Genomic DNA, 27,940 nt, shown 5'->3' on the forward strand with positions numbered 1-27,940 from the left:
AGTAAAAGGCAAGCAGAAAATTATTTGCATTTGATGGAAACTGGCAAGGTTTGGCAAATAAAAGAAAATTTGATGGGAATTGGCACAGGCTGCCAGCCAGGAAAGCCAGAGTTAAAGAGCTGCCCCATTGGCTCTCCAGAACTACAATTCCCAGAATGCCTTAGTGCAGGGTCCTGGCCGGATACAGTCTTGGCTCTGAGGACAGCACAACCTGCTTGCTACTGGCAGTCTCTGGCCTCTCTGCGCTCATGGCTTCTCCTAACAAGGCAGTGATTGTTCCTGGGAATGGAGATGGGGATGTGGCCACCCACGGCTGGTATGGCTGGGTGAAAAGGGGGCTGGAGCAGGTAAGAGACATATATATGCCTCTCTGCTCTGGAAAGTCAGCCTGGAGCAGAGAGGAGGGAGTGAGGAGACACAGGACTGAAGTTTAAACATATATCCACCCCACCTCCAAGAAAGCCCTGAGTGTTTTATTCCTCCCCTTTGCTGCCCTCTCTCAAACTCTAGAACTAGTGGTCAAGATTTTGGTTGGCAATGACTTTTCTTAGAGCTCAGTTTTTAGAGTAAAAGAAAGCATTTAAAATTAAGGAAACCAAACCCCCATTCCTCCCCATCTGTTGATACTTCAAATTTGAGACTTCCCAAGTAATTTTACATCTCTTTATTGCGTCCTGCTTCCAGTTTAAAAAAAATCAATATATAATAAGGACATATGTGTGTAAATTATGAAGCTTAATATAATGTATTACCATACTATCTTCTAAATGATTTATATGCCTGTCATTCCATCCCTCTGCCATCCTGAAATTCATTTTTCTTTAAAAAATATTTTATTTAATATTTTAATAATTTAATATTAATTTTGTATTTTAATATTTATTTTTTAGCTGGACAGAGTATCTTTATTTATCCATTTTTATGTGGTGCTGAGGATCAAACCTGGGGCCCCGCACGTGCTAGGCTGAGCCACAACCCCAGCCCTCATTTGCTTTTTTTTTGAAAATTATTATTTTTTTTTTTTTTTAAAGAGAGAGTGAGGGCTGGGGATGTGGCTCAAGCGGTAGCGCGCTCGCCTGGCATGCGTGCGGCCCGGGTTCGATCCTCAGGACCACATACAAAAAAATGAAGATGTTGTGTCCGCCGAGAACTAAGAAAAAATAAATAAATGTTAAAAAAAAAAAAAAAAGAGAGAGTGAGAGAATTTTTTAATATTTATTTTTTTAGCTTTCAGCGGACACATCATCTTTGTTGGTATGTGGTGCTGAGGATCGAACCCCGGCTGCACGCATGCCAGGCGAGCGCACTACCGCTTGAGCCACATCCCCAACCCTTGAAAATTATTTTTAAAACTCATGTATTCTTTAAAAACTATATTGTTTGGCTTTTTTGTGGAAACGGTATTATACTGTGCAAAATGTCTTGCACATTTTGACTGTTTTTAAATCCTCTTCCATAATCCAGCAGTAAGATTGTTTCCTGAGTTGACCTCTAGAATAGAATTTCAGAGAAATTCAATAGAGTAAATAAATTCAGAAGAATAGAAGGTCTCTGGAATAGAATTTCTGGGTTGTGGCAGAAAGCCACAGGCAGAGCTACAAACCAGGGCTGGAGGGTCAGGGCTGGAGCTGTTCAAGAGGATGATATCCAACTTTCTGTATCATATTTCCGTACCATGTTTTACCTTCAACCTGGGGCACAATCTGTTTGGCTCCAGCTCAATCTGTCTAGAAAACATTCATTTATGCCTTCTCTATAGATACAGACCTTAGAGATAAATACAGATGTGCAAATGCAGATATAGGTCTATTTCTGTAGGGATCTACAGAGCTGGTTAGATGGAGTTTATGAGGAAGGATGTGTATTCATGTGTAATTCTGTAGCATTATTTATCATCACTTTATTCCATAATATAAGCAAACACTTATTGAATTGATGAAGATCATATCAGGTGTCTTTTTTTTCTTATTTGAAAATATTAGTTGCAATTAAGATTTTAATTGTAGCTTTTTTTACCCCCCTCATATCATAGATACCTGGTTTCCAGTGTCTGGCTAAAAACATGCCTGACCCAAGTAAGTTTTAAACTTCTTTTTAAATAGCATCATCTTGTTGGTTTTGGATCCTACCATTTTGGGGGGAAGAGACCAGGTATATCATAGTAGAGAAACCAAAGGGGTGTGTGTGAGTGTGTGTGTGTGTGTGTGTGTGTTTTGAATAAAGCAAGTAGCTTGGGGAGAAGGATATAAACCAAAAACCATGGAAGTTTCTAGTAAGGATCAAGAAAATAACCTGGGCATGGTAAAATTTTAATTTTGAATTTTATAACTTAATTTTCTCTTCTATAAGTCTACATTCAGGCAAAATTTGTGGGTATTCCATATGAGACAGAAACATGATAAAATTTTACAGCCTCTATTTGAGACCCTAATATTAAAAAATAAGTAATATTGTCCCTTTTGTTCTGGGTATATCTATGACTTGTTTCAGGAAAAGATGAATATGTTTGTATGTGAATCTTAGAATTTAAGAATATTTTTTTTAAGCTTGAAAGTTTAAAGTTTCAGTTATATTTTATTATTTCTTCAGTGTTCTTCAAACATAACATGGTAAAAACAAAAGCAAAACTATTTACCAAAACTATGGATTTGAGCATTTTAGTTCACATCACACACATCATGGGCTCAGTTAAAATAGCCCATTTTCTATTGTGATCATGCAGTTTAAAAGCTGTGAACTGCTAAATGGTTGTATCTTAGAAAGATGGGGTGGCATTAGATTGAGACTGTCCCTACCCAATCACAGACTCTTTCTTTACCTTGAACCTTAGTTACAGCTCGAGAGAGTATCTGGCTGCCTTTCATGGAGACAGAGCTACACTGTGATGAGAGGACCATCATCATAGGCCACAGTTCTGGGGCCATTGCAGCCATGAGGTGAGATCTTTGTTGAACTGCCAGCCCCGTCATGAGTTCCAGCCATACTTCCTTGGGAAATACCTGTATATACCTTAGGTTTTCATTACAGAGGAAATAGTGCTGATCTCAAAAGTGGTAACATAACCTATCTTTATTCCTTCTTAGTTTTGTTAATGGCTTGAAAAAAAATACTTATGGGGATGCAGTGAGACTTAAAATCTGAGTGACAGGAAGCTGCTGTCTCCAAACCTCAGCAGCTTCCTGTCACTTACCTCTGATGTCTTTGCCACCCTTTCTCCTCCCAACCAGGTATACTGACCTCATTGCAACTCCTGGAACATGCCAAGTACATTCCTTCTTTATCTTGCTCTTGGTTTTCTTTTGCTTTTTTTTTTTTTCAATTAGAGTTTTATGGTTATACATAAGAAGTTGGTTTCATCCAAATTCATACATGCACAGAAATCTATTAGTTCATGATCTCCCCTTTTTCCTCCTGCCCTTCCCCTCCCCTTCTTCTTCCTCTACTAGACTTCCTTTTCCTCCTCTATTATTTTGTATTGGATTGGTTCTTTATATAAATCTTATCCTTCCCTCCCCTTTCCTTTATTTTACTCTAGCTACTGAATATAAGAGAAAACATTCAACCATTGAGTTTCTGAATGTGACTAATTTCACTTTGCATGATATTCTCCATTTCTATCCATTTACTGGCAAATGCCATAATTTCATTCTTTTTATGGCTAAGTAGAACTCCATTGTGTAGAAATACCACAATTTCTTGATCCATTCATCTATTGATGGGCATCTGGGTTGCTTCCATAATTTAGCTATTGTGAATTCTGCTGCTATAAACACTAATGTGGCTATGTTTCTGTAGTATGCTGATTTTAGATCTGGAACATACCCAGGAGTCAGATAGTGAGGTCATATGGTGGTTCCATCCCTAGTTTTTTGAGGAATCTCCAAACTGCTTTCCAGAGTGGTTGTACTAGTCTGCAGTCCCACCCATGATGTATAAGTATCCTTTCTCCCCACAATTACACCAGCATTTTTTTTTTTTTTTTTTTGGTACCAGGGTTTAACTCAGGGGCACTTGACCACTGAGCCACATCCCCAGCCCTATTTTGTATTTTTATTTTGAGACATGGTCTCACTGAGTTGCTTAGGGCCTTGCTAAGTTGAGGCTGGCTTTGAATATGAGATCCTCCTGCCTCAGCCTCCGCCTCCCGAGCTGCTGTGATTATAGATGTGTGTCATTGTGCCAGGCTTGTTGTTCGTATTCTTTATCATTGCTATTCTGACTGGAGTGAGATGAAATCTTAGCGTAGTTTTGATTGGCATTTCCCTGATTGCTAGAGATGTTGAACAGTTTTTCATGTATTTATTGGCCTGTTGTGTTTCTTCTATTGGTTTCTGTTTAATTCTTTTGCCCATTTATTGATTGGATATGTATGTATGTATGTATTTTGGGTATTAAGTTTTTTTAATTCTTTGTATATTCTGGATATTGGAGGAGTCGCTGGCCAAGATTTTCTCCCATCTTGTTGGCTCTCTCTTCAAGCTCTTGTTTCCTTAGCTGTGTAGAAGCTTTTTAGTTTGATGGCATCTCACTTACTGATTATCAGTTTTCTTTCTTATGCTTTGGGGGTCTTGTTAAGGAAGTCTGTGCCAGCATCTATATAATGGAGTGCTGACCCTATGTTTTCTTCTAGAAGTTGTAAGGTTTCTGGTCTAATTCCTAAGTCTTTGATCCATTTTAATTAGAGTTTTGTGCAGGGTGAAAGATAGGGATCTAATTTCATTTTTCTACATACACCTATCCAGTTTTTCCAGCACCATTTATTAAAAAGGCTGTCTTTTCTCCAAGATATATTTTTGGCATCCTTGACAAATATCAGACAACTATAGGTTTGTGGGCTTTTCTCTATGTCTTCTATTCTTTTTTTTTATTTTTTTTTTTATTTTTTAGTTTTCGGCAGACACAACATCTTTGTATGTGGTGCTGAGGATCGAACCTGGGCCACACGCATGCCAGGCGAGCGCGCTACCGCTTGAGCCACATCCCCAGCCCCTATGTCTTCTATTCTATTCCATTGGTCTTTATGTCTATTTTGGTGCTAATACCTCACTATTTTTGTTACTACAGCTCTGTCGTATAATTTCAGATCAGATATTGCGGTGCCTCTTGCTTCACTTTTCTTGCTTAGTATTGCTTTGGATAGTTTGGCTCTCTTATTCTTCCAAGTGAATTTTAAAATTGTTTTTTCTAATTCTGTGAAGAATGTTATTGGTATTTTGATTGGTATTGCATTGAATCTGTATTTTGCTTTTGGTGGTATGGCCATTTTGACAATATTAATTCTGCCTATCCAAGAACATGGGTTGTCTTTTCATCTTCTAAGGTTTTCTACAGTTCCTTTCTTCAGTGTTCTATAATTTTCATTGTAGAGCTTTTTTACCTCCTTCATAATGCCAAGGTTTTTTGTTTGTTTGTTTGTTTGTTTTTTAGATTATGGTTTTCCTGATTGATTTCTTCCTCAATCAAATCACTTTTGGAGTATAGGAAAGCTATTGATTTATGGGTGTTGATCTTGTGCCCTGCTACTTTGCTAAATTCATTTATAAGCTCTTCTGGTGGAGTTTTGTTGTTGTTTTTCTATTTTTTAATCTTTTATGTCATCATCAAACACTTGCTCTTGGTTTTCTTCTTGGGACACTGCCCCTAGTTATCTGTATGGCTTTCTCTTCCCCTTTCAGTCTGCTTGAATGTCTGCTTATGGTAGTGTCTTTTCAATCACTGTGTATGAAACAGCATCCTCACCCTCTGGCTCCTGTCCTCCTATAGCCTATTATCTGTAGCCTTTTCATCATCTGACATCCTGTTTATTTCTTGTCAACAGAATGTAAGCCCTTGTAACTCTGACATTGATACCTCACTGCTTAGAGGAGAACCTTGTATATGGTAGATGCTTAATAAGTTTTTCTTAGAAGGTTGGGGCTGTTACCCCTACCTACTTGCCCCCTCCCAGTCCTTAGGATTTGTAGGTATATCCCTGGTGCTGTCCACTAGAACATCACATCTCTTCCTTCACCTTAGGGGTAGAGACTTAAGCTGGCTGAGTAGCCTATCAGGCAGTTTCTTAAACTGGATGACAGAGGACAGTAGTTTTTATTTGTGTAGCCACTTGCCCCAAGCAATCACTCAGGATATCACATGAACCACATTAGGAAATCTTGCCAAATTTCATAACCGATTAGCCATAATGATCAAAACTGCAGGAATAATAATGCTTTTAGTGAAATGAAATAGTGGTATAAATATAGTATAAGATATTAACAAGCTGCCAGGGGGTGCCTAGAAAATGAAGAGATTCCTTTGTTGCTGAAATCTGTCCAAATTCAAGGTCAACTGAATTTTTCTTAAGCCACAGGCTATAAAGATGTGCCTTCTTTTAATGACCTCTGGATTTATTGCAGGATTGTCAACAACCTCCTAAGAATTATATTCTGAAGTTAAGGGAGGCAAGGGGAAAAACGGTGCCCAAACTGACAGTATAAGGTTATAGGAGAAAGGAAACTGACACAATCACAGAGAACCACCCTACATTACTTATTCATCCCAAAGGGGAAATTGTGCTTTTATAATAATGGAGATGGCTGGTGGATGTCACCTTAAACAAGTGATTAGACTTAACCTCACCAATAATGAGACAAACTGACATCATGTGTCCCTGGAAGGATGAAGTTGGAAGGACACATGACCAAGAATATTGAATCTCAGTCTAGTTATGGGAAAACAAATTCAGATTAGGGAATAGTGTACAACTGGCCTAAAATCTTACTGAACAATGTCATTTAAAACGAAAGATTTAAAAGTGACTTAGGAGTCATGAAAATAAAATGCAATGCAAGATCTTTGATGATCTAGGAGTGTAAAACAGTTTTAAAGGATATTTTTGGTACAGTTGGGAGAAAATGAATATAAGTAATTACTTTATCAATGTTAATTGGGTATAATAGTGGTACTGCAGCTATATAAGATCTTGTTCTTGAGAAATACATTGTAAAGTAAGGGTGAAATGTAAAAAATGCAATGAATTTAGCTTTTTCTTGTTCTTTCAGCTTTTCTATGGGTTTTATATTTTAAAAAATAAACAGTTGGGAGGAAAAGTTTATACCAAGGAACAAAATACCAGCCCTAAAAGTTTTGTGCCACAGAAGCATCTTCAAACAATTCCTATTCCACCTCTTTCCTTAGCCAAGTCTTTGCTGAGTAATGGTACTATCTAAAGATAGGTAACTGGGTATCTACTTGCTGGACACTATACTAGGTATCAGAGACAGACCAACAATGCTCAAGCTTCCTTTTAAGGAGCTGGCAGTTTAATGGGGAACAAAGATGTAATACATAACAAATGAATAATATAATGCAGTGTGGAAAGTGTGATAATAGAGGTACATTTCTCATATAGGCTGTGTTTCTTAAGATATGGTTCATATATCACTTGCATTAGAGTCATCTGGGTTGGGGGAGATATCATCCCTTAAAGTACAGATTCCTGGGCATTATCCCCAACTCCCTGAATCAGGTCCTCTGGGGATTAGCGGGGAATATGCAGATCTGGGGAAAAAAAAACAATACCAATGCATATTAAAGGTGGATGAATGCACACATCAGAGCTTTGAACTTTCTTGAAAAATGAGGAGGAGTTCATCAAGCAGCCAGGGTTGGGCTTGTCCTACAATTTCCTTGCTATTTTTCATAACAACTGCAATAGCATGCTTCCTGTAATCAAATGAGTTAGGTGGCTTGTTGACTTTGGTTGTTGTTGTTGTTCTACTTAATTGTGCATGATAGCAGAATGCATTTCAATTCATAATACACAAATGGAGTGCAACATTTCAATTCTCTGGTTGTACATAGTGTAGAGACATACTATTTGTGCAATCATACATGTATGGCTTATTGATTTTTTTGATAATCAGATTTTAAATATTAACTGACATAATTTTTCTGTTTCCAGATATGCAGAAACACATCGAGTATATGCTATTATATTAGTGTCTGCATACACATCAGATTTGGGGGATGAAAATGAGCGTGCAAGTGGTAAGTCTGAAGGCAGAAATCCCAAAAGTCCTTCTAGACAGGGTTATTTGTTCAGACTATAAAATAGTACTCTTTCAGATAAGCTAAATTTAAAAAAAAAAATTAAATTGAGTAAATGAAACGGAGGGATGGAGGAAGGAAATCTAATAGCATATGAGAAAGATTTATCACCTATCTTTTGATGTGAGGCAGTTTGAAAGGTAATAGACCTCTTTACAACCAAAATTCTGAGAGGGCTGGTTTTATTTGAGTCATTTACTCCCTCTTTACAAATAGCTATGATCCGAAAGCCTTGCAGGTCTAGGAAAAAAAAGAAAAAGTGCTTCTCATTCATCCATGGATCCTGATCCTTTGTGTCTCTGTGAGGGTCTCCACTGGATATTCCAGAATGTCTGAAATGGAGATTATTCATGGGCATTGACAGGTTATTCCCCCCCCCCCCCCACAACCATAGGATACTTCAACCGTCCCTGGCAGTGGGAGAAGATCAAGGCCAATTGCCCTCACATTGTGCAGTTTGGCTCCACTGATGATCCTTTCCTTCCCTGGAAGGAACAACAAGAAGTGGCAGATAAGTTGGAAGCCAAATTGTACAAATTCACTGATCGCGGCCACTTTCAGAACACAGAGTTTCATGAACTGATCAATGTGGTAAAGTCTGTGCTGAAAGTATCAGCATAATCTGGTGCTTGCTGTTTTGTATTCCCATATAGGAGCAGAGTAATAACTTCCATTTTCAGACAATAACTAGATATAAAACATCCAGTTTAGTTCCAAAAGTGCCTGAAAAACAAACACAAGTTTCAACGTCACACTGAGTTACAGACAAAATTTCCATTTTCTGTAGTATCTAAATCTTCCCAAATTGCTCTGAACTGCAGGGTTTTTGTTGTTGTTGTTGTTTTTCCCTATTTGGTTGGGGACCTACAGGTAGTTCCATCCTTATTGATCCAAAGAGCTAAAGTCAGAAATGGAAACCAGGTGTCCTGATTCTCAGTCCAGATTAAAACTAAATAGATTTTCATATATGTTATAGAATAGTATTCTTTTCCTCTTTGAAATAGAACTTTTCTGTTTTGTTGGGGAGAGAAAATATGACTAAAGGTCCAGAGTGTTGGCTTAGAGCTCAACTCACTAACTTGTATTTCAATCAGCTCTGAATATTGTAAAGAGGGAGTAAATGACTCAAAACTTGGGCCTTTACCACTGCCATTACCCACTACCCCTTGGTCCTTCAGACAGGTTGAGAGACCAACACATAATGATGCTGGGTCAAAGATCTCCCTGAGTCTTGCAGGGAGCAGGAGCACAGGCTATCTATATATCAGCAAAGGTGACGAATTTTTGTAAGACAAGACTGGTAAGATCAGGGTCATGTGGAGAGCTCATGTCCTTTCTGAATTGTTGCCTTGAGGAAATTGACAAGGTGTTGCCAATTTTCTTTAATTTTTTTTGTTGTTGTTGTTACTGGGAATTGAACCTAGAGGTGCTTTGCCACTGAGCAACACCCTTCCTTTTTTTATTTTTTGAGATAGGGTTTGCCAAGTTGCCCAGGCTAGCCTCAAACTTGTGATCCTCCTGCCTCAGCTCCTGAATTGCTGGGATTACTGGCATCTACCACTGTGCTCAGCCGACTGACATTTTGAGGAAAAAAAATCTTAGTTTTTTTAAAATTTAGGAAATGTATATATACGTGTATGTTATATATATATATATGCGCATCATTTTCCATATGGATTATGTTAGTTGGCAACAACACTGTAAACCAAGAAATTTTAAAATACTACAAGATAAAGTCCAAGTCATCCATTAGCCAAGTGACACAGATGATTCTCTACAAAGCACAAGAAAAACATAAGTAAAAAACACAACAAACATAATTAAAGGATGAAGAACATGGGAACAATATGGATTTTGTTACAAAGTCTTATTCCAAGTATGGTTATGTAGAGTTCAACCTTTTGACTTCCTAAAGATCTCTTTCAAGCATCATTCCAAGATTTTTCTTCTGATCCTACTCCCTCAGAACAAACAGGGGGCTGGGGTTGTAGCTTAGTGGTAGAGTGCTTGCCTGGCACGTGGAAGGCACTGGGTTCTATCTTCAGCACCACATAAAAATAAATGAAACAAAGGTATAGTGTACATCTTCAACTAAAAAAAAATAAAAAATAAAAAACAACAACAAAACCCCACAACCACAAAGAAACCCTTTTTCATTTCTCAACATTTTCTGGCTATTATAATGCCTAAGTATTGCCTAACACAATTTCTATGAATTTACACTCTATGTTAGAGAGCTTGAATTTGATGCAGAAATATGATTTGCCACATTGTTTATCCCTGAAGGGATTCAAGAACCATTATTTTAACCTGAAAAGGTTTTAGTTTCTACATGTACTTAGACATAGAAAAAAGTCAGAAAAGACATTCTAAACTTTTGACAACAATTATCTTTGGGAGAAGGGAATTTGGTAGGTAGTGTAGTAGATGTCCTCATTTTCCTTTATTCACCATGTGGTTATTTGAATTTGTAACACTGAACATGTATTACTTTAATCATTAAAATAAATAAGATTTAAAACAACTTATTTGTCAAGCTAGTAAAAAGATTAGATTCAGCAGTTGAATAGATCAAACCTATAATCAAAGATTTATTCTATTTGAATTATTTGGAAATAGTATTTTATTACTGTCTTGTTTTTCTAAAGTCCTTTCTTTCTTTAAACACTTATTTTTATAACATCAGTTTACAATGTTTTCCTCTTCCTCCATGGGGGAAAACCCCCAAATGTATACAGTTGAGGAATAGTCTTTATTCCTGTAAGAGCAATTAAGTCAGACATATGACTATTGAGCTCTGCTGCCCAGTATGAGCAGTAACAACAGTAGTTAAATATGAAAAATTCAGTTCAGTCACACAAGCCAAATTTCAAGTGTTCACCAGCCACAAGCGGCTAATGATTGTTATGGGACAGCAACTATAGAATATTTCCATCATAGAAAACTAATGGTCAGCACTAGTCTAGGGCTTTCTTCACCCACCTCTAATAGTTCAAAGTAAAAGTGACTTCATTGAAATTATTTTTGTGTGATGTGGTGCTAGGAATCAAACTTGGGGCCTCAAACATACTAGGGAAGTGCTTTCCCACTGAGATACATTCTAAGTCCCAAAATTACTTGTTTTGACTACTTTCCTTAGTTGATTACCATCAAGTAATAACTTTAAATTTTGTTCATTGCCAAACTGAATCCAAGTTTCATATGAGAATCTATGTTAATTCATTAAAAACCATAAAATCATGGAATCTCAGAATTTGATAATCCATAAATCATTATTAAACAGAGACTTCCTTGAAAGTCTGAGGAGTCATCTATCCCCAGGTGAGCAAATATCTAAAACCTAGTAGTAAGGAACTTAATTGTTCTTACAGGAAATCAACTAAATATTAGAGGATTTCACTTACAAATTTAAGTTTTTGATATTGTCATGAGTTTATCATGTTTTGGTACCAGGTTATCTCTGTAGAATAATTAATCCATTGAATATATATCTGAGGTGCTGTATTTTTAAATTATTGTCTGTTTTTCCTTCAGTTAATATTCAGAATAAAATACAAACTATAGCAAAATTAAGTTTAAAGGGTCTCTTTATTTTGACAAGGCAGGAAATACTTTTTGTTTTAGACACTGGTTGTAAATTTTAAAAACCAATCACTGGCTATTAAGACACATTGTGAAGTCTACATTTAAAACACAAATTGGTTCCATCTCCCCATTTCTACTCTCATCCAAATTCAGTTTTCTTATTAAATAAGACTAGTGTCTCTTTGATAGGTAAGTTCCAAGGAGGACAGACATTATTCTTACCATTCCAACTCTCACTAGAAGAAAAATCCTCTGTAGTTTCAGGCTTCCAGATCTTTTTATAGCTTATATTCATCCAATACATGAATGATTTTTATTATAAGGAATTCCTGTCATTAAATGTGAATTTTATAGAGCTGGCCACAGAATTTATATGATAAAAACTGAATACTGAGATGAATTTTACCAGTTATTTTAAAATAACTAGTCTAATCTTGTCCCCTTAGAACATCTCCAAACTTGTGTTAGAATTAAGCCTGCAAGAGGAGCTGTGTGTGAATTCCCTTAGGTTGTTCGTTCTGTGGGTCTGGCCTGGACAAAAACTACAAAGTGAAACCACAACTGCTGAGATCCTAAAAAGCTGTATACCTACCTTCTGTGCAACAACACATCAAATAACCTAGAGTTTTCTACACTGGACGACTATACTTTTCTATACTGACGACTAGAACCGGGAGTGCTAATAGATCTCAGGACAGTTACACAGTAGTGGCTTTTTTTGATTATGTGACACTATGAGTTTTAGAACAGAGAAAGGAAAAGAAACAAATCTAAAACAGGGTAAGAACTGTCCCCATCACCCTCAAAATAAAGTAAGAATGGAAGGAATGGTTTTTTTTTTTTTTTGGTTTCAGTTCTAGTTAAATGGATACACATTGTCTTAATCCCTTCTGTGTGTTATACAGAATACTACAGACTTGGGTTTTATCAACAACAAATTTATTTCTCACAATTCTGTAGCCCAAGATATCCAAGATCAAGGCACTGGCAAATTTGGTGTCTGGTGAGGACCACCTCCTGGTTCACCAATGGTTGTCTTCTCCCTGTGTACTCACAGGGCAGAAGGTACAATAAGAGCTCTCTAGGTTCTTTTAAAAGGGCACACATTCCCTTCTTGAGTATTCCATCCTCAAACTATTACCTTCCAAAGGCCTCAAATACCATCACATTGTGCATTAGATTTTAACATCTGAATCTGCAGGGATGGGAGAGTTCAGACACATAAACACTGTAGACATCATATAAGAATCCAGGGAAATTCTGGTGAAGAATACACTTGAGCCACATAATGAAGCTTGTAAGACTTTAACAAAGGAAAAGTGAAGATATTCCCTTTATGATGAAAATGATAATATTTACGCACTGAAACATCCTTGACAATATTCATCCTTTGGGTTTGAGGTATGGTAGCACAATCCTTCAAAAGAATATTACTGATATAGGAAGGAATCAATAGTGTGTAGAAAAGGAATGTCCTACTCTCCCTCACTTAATGCTTCTTCAAGATTTCATATACTCTTGTGCTGTTACTGTCTTCACCATTTTTAATTTCTTCTCAATGAAACTACTGAGAAAACAGGAAACAAAAATGGTGGTAATGAGCTAAACGTAAAAATTTTTTAACGAAGACCTTAATAAATAACTTTAAAAATGAATATTTGTGCTCTAGCTATTTCCATAGTACTTGGCAAATAAGGGTTTGTTGTTTCTTTTTCCTTGATCCATCAAAAGTCTTGAAAACTTCAAAAGATGTTGTTCTCCAGGGCTTCAATTTTTTTATTTATAGAAGAACAGATTTCACTTCTAACCTCATCTGTTTCATATTCTGATGGCCTCTCTACCAATATAAATTTAGTCTTTATAAATAAAAAAACAGGTTTTCATAGCAGCAAGTCTGTATCCATTACTGTGAATCTGCTTTCAAGGAAATTTGATGTTCCATCATGAATTAAATTATTTGGTCTCCAAGCAACTTCATTTGTATAATGTCAGTAGAATTTATCATTCTCCATCAAAATTCGAGCCATTCTGTCATGTAAATACAGTTAGATGGTGAAATCTCACCACCTTCATGGCAGTCATCAAAAACCTTAAAAAAAAAAAAAAAAGAAAAAGTTTATATTCAAACTGAATTTTTAAAAATATCTATGACCCAACCACTATTTAAAACAATATTTTTCTCAACTTTTAAAACTGAACAGGATTAGGGGTATATTTAACACCATATTATAATAGAACTGTTTTCTGATCATAGTTTAAAGGGAGGCCTTTTACTGATGCATTAAGATGATTATGTTTACCTGCCCACTGAGTAAAAGGCTACCAGGAGGAAACAGAAATGCAAGAAGAGAGTCCTATACTATGCATGACTTAGTTTAGTCTAACTGAATGCTTCATGTTTAGCTATCTTCCTTCTTGTGAAGGGTGCTAAACAGAATTCTCAATGTTAGTCTTTTATCTATGAGTTAAAATCAGGACAGAGCGAGCTTGGGCATATAGACAAGGGCCAGTAAAATGAAATATAGCACAGACTAGCAATCTGAGAATATAAATCCATGAGAACTTGGGAGTATCTCTTGCTCTGTTGTAGCCTCAGTGCCTATAGCATACTGTTGGTGCTCAAAACCCACCTGGGAATGAATAAACCAAAGTGCTAGGACATACGGGGAAAAATACATCATTTTGGGGTTTGAATTCTGACAGTTGCTTCTAAATTGTTGCTTTTAGGTCTTCTGAAGCCTAAATTCCCTTGCTCTTAAGAGGGAAATAACACTATTTGCTCCCAGGACATAAGGAGGATTAAATGAGACCATAAAATGAAAATCATAAAGAACATGCTGGGCCAGTGGTAGATTCTCAACAAATTTCATTTCCCTCCCTAGATGAAATGATTAGCCCTCATCAAAAAAAAAAAAAAAAAAAAAAAGTGTCTATTTCAGGGCCAAGAGAAGAAATGCAAATGTCCTTAACCTGGTTATTCCAAGAAAGAATGTAAGGCAAAGTTTGTTCATTAAAGGTCTGTTCATCAAGGTTGCATGAAGGTTTGAACAGCTCTTGGTCAACTCTAAATAGTATGGGAAAACTGGAGCGCTTGCTCTGTGACATTTACACCCGGCAGTAAAGTGAAGTCACTTTAACTTACTGGGCAGAGCCCGCAGGGTGCTCGGACTAAACCTGTGGGTGGGATGATTGGATTGACTGCCCTGTACAGTTTCATATGTCCGTCTATACTGCCAACTGTGCCTTCTTTTGCAGCAATGATAGTCATCTCCACTTTCCCATCATAAATAAGTGTATTCAAGATGGTTTCAATGTCTTCCATGGACAACTCTACCTGAAAAAAAAAAAAAAAGAGATAAATTAGAAGGGATGCATAAAGGATAAGAAGACATCTTTTTGGAAGGTGTTATAAACAGTAAAGGGTCACAATTCCTTGGTGAAATGGCGAAGCACTGTGCTGGAGAGGAGTAATGGAAAGCACAAGGAGGGTGAACGACGCTCCAAGTTAGCACAAACCCCTGAAATGCTAGGGACAAAAGTCTAACCTCAGGCTGAGTCTGACACTTTTGAAGTCTTCACCACCCTAAAGAAACATTTCTTTGGCAAGAATTTTATAAAGATTCTTAATATGCTTGCAAAGTTTCTAGTTCTTTATAAATCAGAAATCTGTTGTCCAGAAAATGAAAATAACTTGTCCAAGTGCTACTTCAGGGGCTGGGCTGTAGCTCAGTGGTAGGCTGCTTGCCTAGCATGCACAAGGCCCTGGGTTTAATTCCCAGTACCCCCCCAACCCACCCCCCCCCAAAAAAAAAACAAGTGCCACGTCACGTAAGCAGCAAAGAATACCAATAAATGATAACTGATGTCATGATTGAGGTTTTGCACATATGCTAAACTATTCCTGCAAAGGTGAAGAACTTGTTAGAACAAACTTCTGACTTTGGATGGTGAAATGCACCACTAGACCTGTACTTGGCTACTCTATGTCCCAAACTCAAGAATGGTTTAGGCAATGTCCAATGGGAATGACTGCCTTTACCTAAGGCTTAGGACAATGTTTTCTCAATGTAGATTCAGCAGAATGTTCATAGCTATTACTGAAAAAGGGACCTGGTCAAATAATGCTTGGTACACACTGTACGTTAGTTATATCTTTGTGATGAAGAATAAATTTTATATAAAAAGATAAGAAAGTTCTGACCTTGCTTATTCCCAGTTCACAGATATATTTCCATACTTCATGTGATGAAGCAAATGAACTATTTCTTTGTATCATTGGATTCTGTTTGCTTTCTCGTGCTGTTTCTGCCTATAGGGGTTGGAATATAAGAGATCTAAGCAAAAATGTAGTAAGCACTTTCTGAATGCAATTTATACTGAGTCAAACCAACAGTAGAACACATTTGTTTACTAAAAATAACCAACTTCAGTTCTTTTCAATCTTATAAAACGTAGTATATAAGATTAAACAACCTTTATGAAGAAACTTTTTTAAAACATAACTTGTGGTGATGTTTCTTCAATTATGCCTTACCTTGGTTTGTAGGAATTTAAAACACTGTTGGTTAAGTACTTCTACAAATTCAGATTCAAAATCCTGGTCACTGTACCAGGCTCCACCAGTCACAGACCGGTCCGGCTGCAGGTTATAGAGCATATATACTTTCTTTTTGGAGGCCTAGGAAAGAATACACACAGTTGATGTGTGATAACAGTTTCTAAAAATTAAGTTTTTAAAAAGTAAACTTTATATTTTAGCAAACTTTTAGATATGCAGAATTACACAAAGATAGTAGAGTTGCTGTATAATTCATACTATTTTCCCTATTATTAACATCCCTATTATTAACATGTATTAGTATGATGAACTTTTCACAATTAATGAACCAATATTGATATAAATTTTTTTTTGAAGACAGGGTCCCACTTTGTTGCCCACGATGGTCTATTACCCTTGGGCTCAAGAGATCTTCCCACTTCAGCTTCCCAGGTAGCTGGGAAGTGCAAGGAACACTTGCACTTGTAGCTGAGGTTACAGGAACATGCCACCATACCCAGCTTGATATTATCATTAACTAAAGTCCATTTTTTATTCATATTTCATTGGTTTTCCCCTAATGTCCATTTTCTGCTCCCAATTCAGGACACCATATCACAAGTAGTTGCCATTTCTCCGTAGGCTTCTTTTGATTGTGACAATTTCTTTCTTTCTTTTTTTTGCAGGGGGCAGGGGTGGTATTGGGGATTGAACTCAGAGGCACTCAACCACTGAGCCCCATCACTAGCCTTATTTTGTAATTTATTTAGAGACAGAGTCTCACTGAGTTGCTTAGCACCTCGCCATTGCTGAAGCTGGCTTTGAACTCAAACTCTTGCCTCAGCCTCCTGAGCCACTGGGATTACAAGTGTGCGCCACCATGCCCGGCAGTTGTGACAATTTAAACACTTATATTAGTTTGGACTCATGAATATTTATTTTGTAATTTGAATTACAATCCACTACTACTGTTATTCCAATTTTTCTAGCTTTGAGCACTGGAAACTTTTCAGTTGGTTTCTGAATCCCTTTGACATACCCCAATCATTGTATGAGTGTTTTACACTTCTTACTTTCTGGTGCTATAAGATGTCAGGATCATCTTGTATATTTCCTGTCTTCATCCTTGAATCAGCCACTACTCCAGGAAGTCCTGGGTCACTTTATTGGAAAATGCTATCAGAAACCATTAATTTGCTACTGAGGTGCCATTACTTCCAGACCCTCTTAGCTGACAGAGCAAGATTTGTAACCCCTGTATGTATACATACCTATAATGAGTATCTCTGTATATAACCATTTACATTAAACATGAGTTTATAATGATATCTCCAACACTAAACCACTACCACATGGACTGCCTTGCACTTAGCTCTAACTTTCCAACTTTCCATTTCCACTCCAACACTAAGAAATCTGAATCTCACTGTTATTTAATAAAGAATTTAGTTAGCCTTTGTCTCTCACTTTTTTTTTTTTTTTGGTTCTTTTTAGTTATAGATGGCAGTAGAATATTTTTGTCTCTTGATTCCTGGGAAATAACCACTACTTTTTAAAATTTCCCAATAAGATATTTCCTTTTATTTACTGGTCCCTTGGACCATACCTGGATTTATGCTAACAAGGTGACTTTTGATGAACCTCTGAATGGAAGCTTTCCATGCCGGAAAGCCCAATAACATGATTTAGAAGGTTGGAACATCAATCTAATCTTTTAGAAGGGGAGCAGGGCTAAAGCTTGAATTCAGTCACATCAAGCATTCAATTGATCAGACCAATATAACAAAACTCCAGTGAAAATTCTGAATATCAATGCTTGGATGAATTTCCTCGGTAACCGTACATCAATGTGCTTGGAGGGTGATATTTCCAGAAGATATGGAAATTTTTTCATTTTGGAATCCTCCCAGTCCTTGACCTATGTGTATCTTCAATTGGCTGGTTCTTTGTAGCCTACATAACTGTAATGGTAAGTACAGCACTTTCTTGAATTCCAGGAGTATTCTAGCAAATTACTGAATCTGAGGGAGTCTTTGGAGCCCCTAAATTTGTAGCCAGTTGGTCAGAGTGTGGGTGGCCTGGGGAGACCTGAACTTACAACGGGTGTCTCAAATGAAGATACTCTTGGAGGGCGGACGGGGACTGTGCCTTTAACCTGTGTCAGAATTGCATCGCAGCCAACACCCCCCATCGTTTATATACATATTCAATTATAATACACTATGTATGGTAGTATCAGAATGATAAGCCAGAATCCTCATGGGAAAGAATTGCATCAACTCAAGTACAGTACTCATGTACACTTTCTTCGCTTTTAGTTTTTCAGATATCCCTGTCCGACCTCCTCCCCCTTACTTCTTTTTTTTTTTTTTTTTTTTTTTTTTTGTTCTTTTGGTACTGGGGATTGAACTCAGGGGTACTCAACCACTGAGCCACATCCCCATCCCTAGCTCCATTTTGTATTTTTATTAAGAGACAGGAGGGTCTCACTGAGTTGCTTAGTGCCTCGCTGTTGCTAAGGCTGGCTTTGAACTCACAATCCTCCTGCCTCAGTCTCCTGAGTTGTTTTAAATCACAATATAGCTTAAAGAATAAAAACTTGAAACATACTTGGAACAACATATTTAAATGAATATTTAGGGAAAGAAAAAACTACTTACTGCTACAGACTTAACAGCTTTGATAAGCTTTTTACTTTCCAAATTCTTTAGAATTTTGTTGATTTCTGTTAATGGTAAGTTACTTTTATATCGAATATCTCTGCTCCATATTCCTATAAGAAAGTAAAATAAGTTGCACTATGGTGTTTATGGCTTTTTGTTTCTACTCCTATCACATATATCTCATTCCAAAACTACCAAAATAAAGTTATAGTACATCCTTTAACAAAATGTTTTACGTAACTGTTTTAAGATAAAAATGAACAAAAACACAACCCTGGATTTAAAAAAAATACAAAATTATGCAAAACAATAAATAAGTGCTATTCTTTTCTTTTTTCTTTCTTTTGGTACTGGGTATATTGAACCCAGAGGTGCTTAACCACTGAGTCACATACCCAGCCCTTTTTATCTTTTTATTTTTTGAGAAAAGGTATGCTAAATTGCTTAGGGTTTTGCCACGTTGCTGAGGCTGGCTTTGAACTTGGGATCCTCCTGCCTTAGCCTCCCAAATTGCTGGGATTACAGGCATGCTCCACTATGCCCAGCAATAAGTCCTATTCTTTATAGTATAACTGGAAACTTCTTAGACTCCCATGAAGGTATCTTCTTAAAGGCATATGAAAAGGACATTTTTGTAATGAAAGACAAAAAACATGAATGTTAATAAATTAACTTAATGTCATCTCTTTCATCCCTTCCTGCACCCTAATCTCTGTCTCCTGATATTTTCATTCTAGACTATAAATGTGAATAACAAACTTATACTTGGGTCAGAGGGTCAACTGCCATCCTCAATTGGGAGGGGAAAAAAAAAAAAAACCTTTTAGCTGAGCACCTCCATGCATATACATCCATTATTTATGCAATACTATATTTATAAAGTAGAAATATAAAGTCTATGGTTCTCAAAAACACTAAAAGCCTATTGTGTAAAGTCATAATTAAAAGAAGGAAATAAATATTATATGTGGAAAGGAAATCTGTAAGCTACTGTCAAAGACTCAATGGGACTGGGGATGTGGCTCAAGTGGTAATGCGCCCACTTGGCATGCGCATGGCACTGGGTTCAATCCTCAGCACCATATAAAATAAAATAAAGATGTTGTGTCCGCTGAAAACTGAAAAATAAATATTAAAAAATTCTCTCTCTCTCTTTTCTCTCTCTCTCAATTTACAAATAAGATGAAGAAACTCAGGCTCACATGTGTCCTGCCCCAAATTTCATGGGTTGGAAATTTAATCCCCAAAGTCATGCGTTAATGATATTTGAGAGGTGGGACCTCTGGGAGGTAACTGGGTCATTTTTCATGGATCAATGGGCTACTCAGTAAGGGGCTATTATAAATGTAGCTCTCTCTGGGTAACTTCCTGTCCAATCAAGTGATCCCCTGTGTTACCTTGGGATTCTATGAAGAATTTCCATCAGCAAAAAGGCTCTAACTAAATGTAGCCCTTGGACATGGAACTTCTCCTGAATTGTAAGAAATAAAATTCTTTAAAAAATTTCCCAGTCTGTAACAACATAAAACAGATTAAGAACCATCATATAGCTAAAAATGTAAAAAACAAGTTTTGCATAGATAATTCATTCATGTGGTTCAGAATTCAGAGGGTGTCCTTCAAGCATATGTGTGTCATAAGTGCATGTTCTATTAGTTTCCTCTACTTTTTACACACATGGCATCATTATACTCTACAGACTAAGCTCTACCCAGAAGCCAGAATCTCAATCCTACATGTAACCCCAAAGACAAATGTTTTTTCTATTTCATCCTTCACATGCTTACCTTTATTTCCTGCATCCTCTATAATTTGATATACTAGTTTTTCTTGGTTGTCTGATCCCTTCATTTTACTGTAGGGGAATAAAGTAGAATTAAAAAAGCAAAGGGGTATAACACATCTAATAATCTATATGACTACTTAAATGAATTAGCAGACAAAGTCATCACATTGACTTATTTACCAAAAAGAAGGGCTTACCTTAAAAAGAATGAGACAGAGCTGTATGTATCAACATGAAAAGATGTCCAAGATATGGTAAGTGAAAAAAACAAGTTACAAAACAGTATGGATAGTGAGATCCCAATTTTATTAAAAAAAAAAAAAAAGGAAAAAAGAAAAAGATTATATATAAATATATAATCACTATGAGTACTTATATACAGTTAGAAGAAAAGATATATACCAAATTATTAAGAGTGGTTATTCTGGGAAATGGAAAGTATGATAGGAAGTAGGGATGATATGCAGGACAGGATTGTATTAGCTTTTTTATTTTCCTGACACACATAGTATTTTTGCAATATTTACTTTCTTAAAATTAAAAAAAAAAAAGTTGCTTACCCAGCATTCTGAGAGTCCTTTATTCTGTACAAAAGGCCTGTATTGCTCCTTAAGAGATCCAACTGACCCTAATGATAGTTTTTTAATAGAAAGTAGGAGTCAATTATTTTAGAGACATACACATATATTTCTACATAAAATACAGTGACAGATGTTAATGCAGTCTTTTTTTTTATGAATTCCAAATTTTATTTATTTTTTATTTTATTGGTTCTTTTTAGATATAATAAAACAGTAGAGTGTATTTTGACATATTATACATACATGGAGTATAACTTAGTAGGATCCCATTCGTATTTTAATGCATTCTTTAATGTTTTTGTTTATTATAGAGTAAAATATTCTATCTTCCCCATTTAATTTTTAGTTTCTCATTTGAGACTTAAGTTTTTTTTTTTTTTTTTTTTTGGTACTGGGGATTGAACCCAGGGTGCTTTACCACTGAGCAACACTCCCAGCCCTTTTTATTGCTTATTTTGAGACAGGGTTTTGCTAGGTTGCTGAGGCTGGCCTCAAACCTGCAATCCTTCTGCCTTATCCTCTCCAGTTGCTATGATTAAAGGTGTGTACCACCACACCAAGTGAGACTTAGGTTTTGACAAAAGGCCACCTATAAGTATGCTAGGCAATCTCTCTACCACTAAGCTACATTGCTAACCCCAATGTATTTTTCAAATAGATTCATCTCAAAATATTTCAAAATATCAACACTATTTTCTGTATGAAGAATATTTTAAAAACAGCCTTAGAACAATAAATTAAATTCCATATTCAAATCCAAATAAATCCAAATTATAGCATACATAAAAATGAAATATAATTTGTATAAAAAGTTCTGATAAGGTTAAACATGCATCAATATCCTACGGTACAATGACAAAATAAATTATAAATTATAAAGTTAACAGTGACATTTACTGCTATGCATGATTTTTATTGTGTTATATGAAAGCTGGGTAGGAAGGTCAACCAATGAATGAAAGATCTGTAGTTGTATTATTTCTATATAATGAAGCAAAAATAAAGTATGCTGTCATTCTTCTGAATTTCCATGGGTTTAACTTTAGGAGAACCCAGATGATTACACTATTGAGTTTCTGGCAGTTCTGGGAAACCATGGCTGAGGGGGTCCCATTCCTGAGTTGTTAAGACTGGAAAGACTAACTTGAACTTGAAAACTGACTTACATACTGGATGAACTTCACACACCTTCCCTCCCTCCCCCAATCCCAATAAGTGGCAAAGCAGGACCACAAAGTTATTTGGAGGCTCCATTCAGTTGTCTACTCAACCTATAAACATTTACTGAACATCCACACTGTGCTAGATGTTATGATAACTATTTGGGGGGATAAATTCTTTGTGTGTATGTTTTTCTGGGGACTAAACCTAGGGCCCTTAGGCATGCTAGACAAGGCATCTACCATTGAGACACACACCCTATGCAACAAACAGAAATTCGAAAAGGGAAACACAACTAACATCAAAACTATCTAGCTGGCATGAAGAAAGAGGTAAGAAGTCTCAGGAGGCTGAGGCAGAAGGTTTACAAGTTCAAGGCCAGTATGGGTACTTGATGAGACCCTGTCTCAAAATAAAAAATAAAAAGGGCTGAGGATATATAGCTCAGTGGTAGAATATTTGCCTAGCATGTATAAGAAAGTGCTTCCCAGCACTGCAAAAGAAAGACAGTGAAGGGAAAGGAGGAAGGAAAGAAGGAAGAGTTAAAAGTGGCAGTCTCTCAGAGAAAAGGCTATGGCCTAATGTAGAGATGTGGGTGACTTCCTAGACAATGGCAGATCTGAGTCCTAAAGGGTAACAAGAAGATAGTGTGTGAAGAAAGCAAGGAGGACAGCATGAGTCAAGGTTGTGAGGCATGAAACAGTTTGATGTGGCAGCAAATCAAAAACAATCTGTTTCCTCTGACAACTAACTTTGAGGCAATGTGGTAGAGGAGATAAGCCTGATGAAGAAGACAGGAGTTCAGTGTTGTCAAGCTCAGGAATTTGGACTTGAATCTCTAGTGTTGAGGCAGGAGAGTAAATGGGTCAGACTTACATTTAAGGCAGATCAGACTGGCTGCTCTCAGGCAGGTGAAGTCAGGGAAGCCAGTTAAGATGCTACTGCAAAAGCCCAGGTAAAATCCAAGAGCCTGAACACAGGTAGGAGTAATAGGAATGAAGATGGTGTTCAAGTTTGAGCACTGATTAAGAGCTAAGATCAACAATATTTAGTGATTATTAATAATCATGTGTTTGCTCAAAATACTTCAATAGCTCTACCACTGCCTACAGCCTATAACCAATAGGACTGGCAGTAGGCAGCAGATGCAGAGGTGGTAAGAGAGGGAGGTACTGAGAAAGATCTTCAGAAAGAAAGAATGCAGAGGGAGGTCAGATGACAAAAAAGAATATAATCTACTGCCATAAATTCCCAGAAACCCTTTCACAATTCTCCCTGGAACTGTAAATTTTTACCATAGTAAAATGATGAGAGATTACAATACCCCTTTTATCTTTGGGCTAAAACAGGTCAGCAATCTGGTCCACTGCTTGTTTGTTTGTTTTTTTTAATAAATAAAGTTTTATTGCAACATGGTCACAGTTGTTTATGTTATTGTCCATCGCCTGCTTCTTCTTAAAATGACAGAGATGAGTAATTGTAACAAAAACCATTTGATTTACAAATCCTTAAAGATATACTATTTAGCACTTTTTAGAAAAAGCTTGCCAATCTCTGAGCTGGAAGGCTGAATGAAATGGTTTAACAAAACCTGATCTCAAATCTCCATATCCAGAGCCCTTACAAATCTCACAAAGCTGGAAGATTTAAAAAAGCATATCAATCATGAGGCCTAGTGCAGAACTTTTAATTAGCTGCTAGTAAAATCAAACTGAAACTCTTCTTAGGAAATGGGAGTTTTGATGACAGAAATTTGGACCATGCAGTACCACAAACTGGGTATTTTTGGAAAGTTGGAGGAGAATGGTATCACTGCCTTCCATTCTTAAGGAGGACAGAATAGGTAAGAGCAGGCCTAGGGCTTCATGGAAAAATCCCACTGCAATGACTCTGGGGCAGAGGCTGCCCTTAATTGGACTGCTGGCACTTAGCTGGTCTTACTTCTGCCTCCTGAAAAATTCAGAGTGACACTGTGGAGAGTGAAACTCTAAATGAATAGACTCTGGGATGATTCACAGGAAAATCAAAGGGGAGATATTTCATAGGAAATGGTCCAAAACTGGCAGCAGGAAGTAAACAGGCATTGAGAACAGACTATGCCTATGTGCCCTTAACATACCAACTAAGTTAATAAACACAACAGTTTAAAAAAATACATGTAGGGGCTGGGGTCATGGCTCAGTGGTAGAGTGCTTGCCTAGCATGTGTGAGGCACTAGGTTAGATTCTCAGCACTACATATAAATAAATGAATAAAATAAAGATCCATCAACATCTAAAAAAATATTTTAAAGAATACATTTATTTTGTTCATCTTGTAAAATGGTACGTAATTATTTCTTCTCTCAATTCAGCCAGCCTGAGCTGTTTCCTGACTTGGAGTCTTATTAGTTATATCTTAATCCTAGCACACTTTCTTTTTTTTTTTTTATTTTATATATATATATATATATATATATATATATATATATATATATATATATATATTTTAGTTATCATCTTTGTTTGTAGGTGGTGCTGATGATCGAACCTGGGCCGCACGCATGCCAGGCAAGTGCGTTACCCCTTAAACCACATCCCCAGCCCCCTAGCACACTTGTCTGTTTTTTTTGTTGTTGTTGTTGTTGTTTTTTGAGAGAAAGAGAGAATTTTTTAACATTTTTTTTTTTTTTTTTTTTTTTAGTTTTTGGTAAACATCTTTATTTTATTTTTATGTGGTGCTGAGGATCAAACCCAGCGCCCCACGCATGCCAGGCAAGCACGCTACCGGTTGAGCCACATCCCCAGCCCCACCCTTTCTGGTTTTATGTCCAGTGTACTAGTTGAGGTTATTCAGAGAAAAAGAACTAATAGGAGATATACATAGTTATATTTCACTAGAAAGAAATTTATTATAAGGTATCAGTTTGTGTGATTATAGAGACTGAGAAGTCCTATGCTCTGCCTTCTGTAAGCTGAACACCCAACAAAGTCAGTGGTATAGATCAATGTCTAAGAACCAGAGAGACAATGGTATAGATCCCCATCCAAATCTGAAGACCTAAGTACCAAAAGTGCTGAGGGAAGGAGAAAACTGATGTCCTAGTTCAAATAGTCAGGCAAGTAAATTCAACCTTCTTCCACTTTTTTTCTTCTATTCAGGCCCTCAAAGACTGGATGCTGCCCATCCACATTGGGGAGGACCATGTGCTTTCCTCAGTTAACCAATTCAAATGCTAATCTCTTCTAGAACACCCCCAGAAATAATGTATAGCTAAGATAGCCTGGAATTCCATCTCCCAGTCAAGTGTAAACATAATAGAAGGCAATAACAATCATAATATATAAATAATTATGTTAGCTAGTTGGATTCTCCTTACCATGGACAACAGTCTATTGATGGCCACTGCCCGTTGTTGGGCTTCTATATGAGGCATTTCATTCTGAATTACTTGGTCTGTGATTCCATGAGGAAATTGATGGCATAGTTCTATAATCCTAGAAACAAAGGTATTAATGATATCATTTATATTTAGCTGCTTCAAGAGGCAGTGGTAGAGAAGTACAAGCAGAATAGTTTGAAATTGTGCCTTTCCTTTATTCACATTTGGCTGATACTCTGAGTTTGTATGATGATTTTGAACCAAAGCATATTAAAAATTGAGGAAGCTGAGCTGGGCCTGGGGCTGGGGCTCAGCAGTAGCACACTTGCCTGTCATGTGTGAGGCACTAGGTTTGATTTTCAGCACCATAAAGAATCAAATTTAGTTATCAATACCTTTATTTTATTTATAAATAAATAAAATAAAGGTCTATTGACAACTAAAAATATATTTAAAAAATGAGGAAGTTGCTTTTTACATTACTAGTGTTATTTAAGGGGAACACTTCTTTTCATCAGATATAAATTTTAAATTAGCACAAAAGTCTAACAAAAACAGAAACAATATTAAAGCTGAGATTTCAATGTTCTCAGCTGAAATAAGTATAACAAAATCAAGAGTAAATCTGTAAGCAAGAAACAAATGCAGACTTTTTGGAACTTCCGGAAAAGTTCCTGCTTTATTATTCCAAATAATTTTTCCCATGTAAAATAAATGTCCAATAGTTTCTGGTATGTGGGAAGATAATGTTTGTTAAAGTCACAATGAAGCCTCATGGAGAGAAGCTCTGCTATATAAATAGCACAAGTTGAGAAAAGGTTTACTCTCCAAACCTATTAGACTGGATGAAACAAGATCAGTAACAGCCACCTAGTGACATTACAGGAGGTCTCATTCCCACTGGAGGTCGAGGAGGCCCACCTTGGTAAGAGGATACCACTGGCAGGCAGTTCCTGCCCATACAGAAGCTTAGCACCAGGAAAGTAAACTGGCATGGCTTGCTTATGACCACCATACTGACCATGAAGTGGCATGTGGGGGGGGGGGTCACATTCCTTGCTGCTGTGGGATGCCTGGCTGTGGTGGCATCATACCTTCAATTGGTCCAACTGGTGGATTACCAATAATGTGGACACTTCTTTTGGGAAGTGATAAGGAAGTGTTAAGATAATTCACCATAACTGGGGCATGTTTTTATAATTAGCCCTAACAAATAAGTCCAAATCTTGTTTTAGGATTAATAAATGCGTTGTTCATAACAATTTAAGAAAGTCAAGGTCTCTTAAAACCATGCGATAATGTAGAATTCACTGTTATCGAGTATATAACATTGGAAAAAGCTTTAGATGCCCTAAAATCCTGAGTTCAATACTTCTTCTAAACTTTTCGGGTTAATGTTGCTTTGTAATCGCAAACTGAACCCTAACTTGGCCCAAACGTTCTATTGTAGAAGTTCCCTTAAGTGATGGAGCAATCCTGAATTAGAATATGTATCCACAAGTACTGCGGGGGGGAAAGGCAGGTCTATTTTCAGAGCACTGATTTCCTTAACATAGGTAGTGCACCAAACAGCATCCGGGCAAAGTCAGTTATACCCATCATTGCAAGCTGTCAATCCCGTCTGGAACTTCTGAAGTCCTGTTCTCCTGGGGAAGGGTATTCAGAATGCCGCACTTTACTACCCCGCGTGCTCACTCAACCAGCTCCGTCCACTCCCAAGGAGTCCTGGAGAATGGATCCGGTTGCCTAAATGACCGCCCCTCTGCGGGAGGAAAGGGGGATCTGGAACCGGGAACCAAGCCTCTCTGGCTTACCTGTTTTCTATTTCGACCGGATCCGCGTCGGGCGGCTGCACCTTCACCTTCACCTCAGCCATTAGGGCTCAGTTCCTGAACCCTGGAGAAAGAGACACACCGAGTCACTGGATTACTAATCACAGAACACCGGTAGCCGCGGAAGACAGCATAGGCCCGAGAGCGAGGGGCCTTCTTCCTCTTGTCGCAGCCGGTCCTTGCTAGTCTGTCGGCTTGAGGCGGCCAAGCCGCGCCTGCTCCGCACCACTCGCCGGCGCCGACATAGCGTCTTGTGCACAATTTCAATACCTGTCGAACAAAAGAACCTGGTTCTCTTATTTCGAGTAGCAACGTCACCTCTTAGCACTTTCCAATTTCTCGGAAG

General features: G+C 37.2%; 2 protein-coding genes across 3 annotated transcripts; one reads left to right on the forward strand and one right to left on the reverse strand.

Moving 5' to 3' along the window:
* The first annotated feature begins 201 nt into the window (after positions 1 to 201).
* Rbbp9 (RB binding protein 9, serine hydrolase) lies at positions 202 to 13,678 on the forward strand. The gene is made up of 5 exons (XM_026400710.2): positions 202 to 347; positions 2,033 to 2,075; positions 2,831 to 2,936; positions 7,943 to 8,028; positions 8,483 to 13,678. The coding sequence occupies exons 1-5, from the start codon at positions 249 to 251 to the stop codon at positions 8,707 to 8,709; spliced, it is 561 nt and encodes a 186-aa protein (XP_026256495.2). The 5' UTR covers positions 202 to 248; the 3' UTR covers positions 8,710 to 13,678.
* On the reverse strand, positions 11,817 to 27,916 carry Polr3f (RNA polymerase III subunit F). 2 transcript variants are annotated; one of them, XM_026400703.2, is made up of 10 exons: positions 27,577 to 27,916; positions 25,760 to 25,877; positions 21,220 to 21,287; positions 20,857 to 20,877; positions 20,661 to 20,728; positions 18,871 to 18,983; positions 16,208 to 16,351; positions 15,875 to 15,982; positions 14,816 to 15,007; positions 11,817 to 13,762 (listed from the first exon to the last, which is right to left on the reverse strand). In XM_026400703.2, the coding sequence occupies exons 1-10, from the start codon at positions 27,636 to 27,638 to the stop codon at positions 13,685 to 13,687; spliced, it is 972 nt and encodes a 323-aa protein (XP_026256488.1). In that variant the 5' UTR covers positions 27,639 to 27,916; the 3' UTR covers positions 11,817 to 13,684. The 2 variants fall into 2 exon arrangements, with proteins under 2 accessions (XP_026256488.1, XP_026256490.1); XM_026400705.2 differs by lacking the exon at positions 20,857 to 20,877 and having other exon boundaries at positions 27,577 to 27,915.
* Positions 27,917 to 27,940: the final 24 nt, after the last annotated feature.

This window comes from Urocitellus parryii, chromosome 6 (assembly GCF_045843805.1).
Source record: "Urocitellus parryii isolate mUroPar1 chromosome 6, mUroPar1.hap1, whole genome shotgun sequence".
Classification (NCBI taxonomy): domain Eukaryota; kingdom Metazoa; phylum Chordata; class Mammalia; order Rodentia; family Sciuridae; genus Urocitellus; species Urocitellus parryii.

Bases quoted from the DNA above. Each gene is read 5' to 3' on its own strand.
- Rbbp9 (XM_026400710.2), top strand. From the start codon at position 249: ATGGCTTCTCCTAACAAGGCAGTGATTGTTCCTGGGAATGGAGATGGG. The intron at 2,076-2,830 runs GTAAGTTTTAAA...CTTGAACCTTAG, and splicing joins TAAAAACATGCCTGACCCAA to TTACAGCTCGAGAGAGTATC. The intron at 2,937-7,942 runs GTGAGATCTTTG...TTCTGTTTCCAG, and splicing joins GGGGCCATTGCAGCCATGAG to ATATGCAGAAACACATCGAG.
- Polr3f (XM_026400703.2), bottom strand. From the start codon at position 27,638: ATGGCTGAGGTGAAGGTGAAGGTGCAGCCGCCCGACGCGGATCCGGTC. The intron at 15,983-16,207 runs GTAAGGCATAAT...CAACCCCTATAG, and splicing joins TTAAATTCCTACAAACCAAG to GCAGAAACAGCACGAGAAAG. The intron at 13,763-14,815 runs GTAAGTTAAAGT...TTTTTTTTTAAG, and splicing joins CACCCTGCGGGCTCTGCCCA to GTTTTTGATGACTGCCATGA.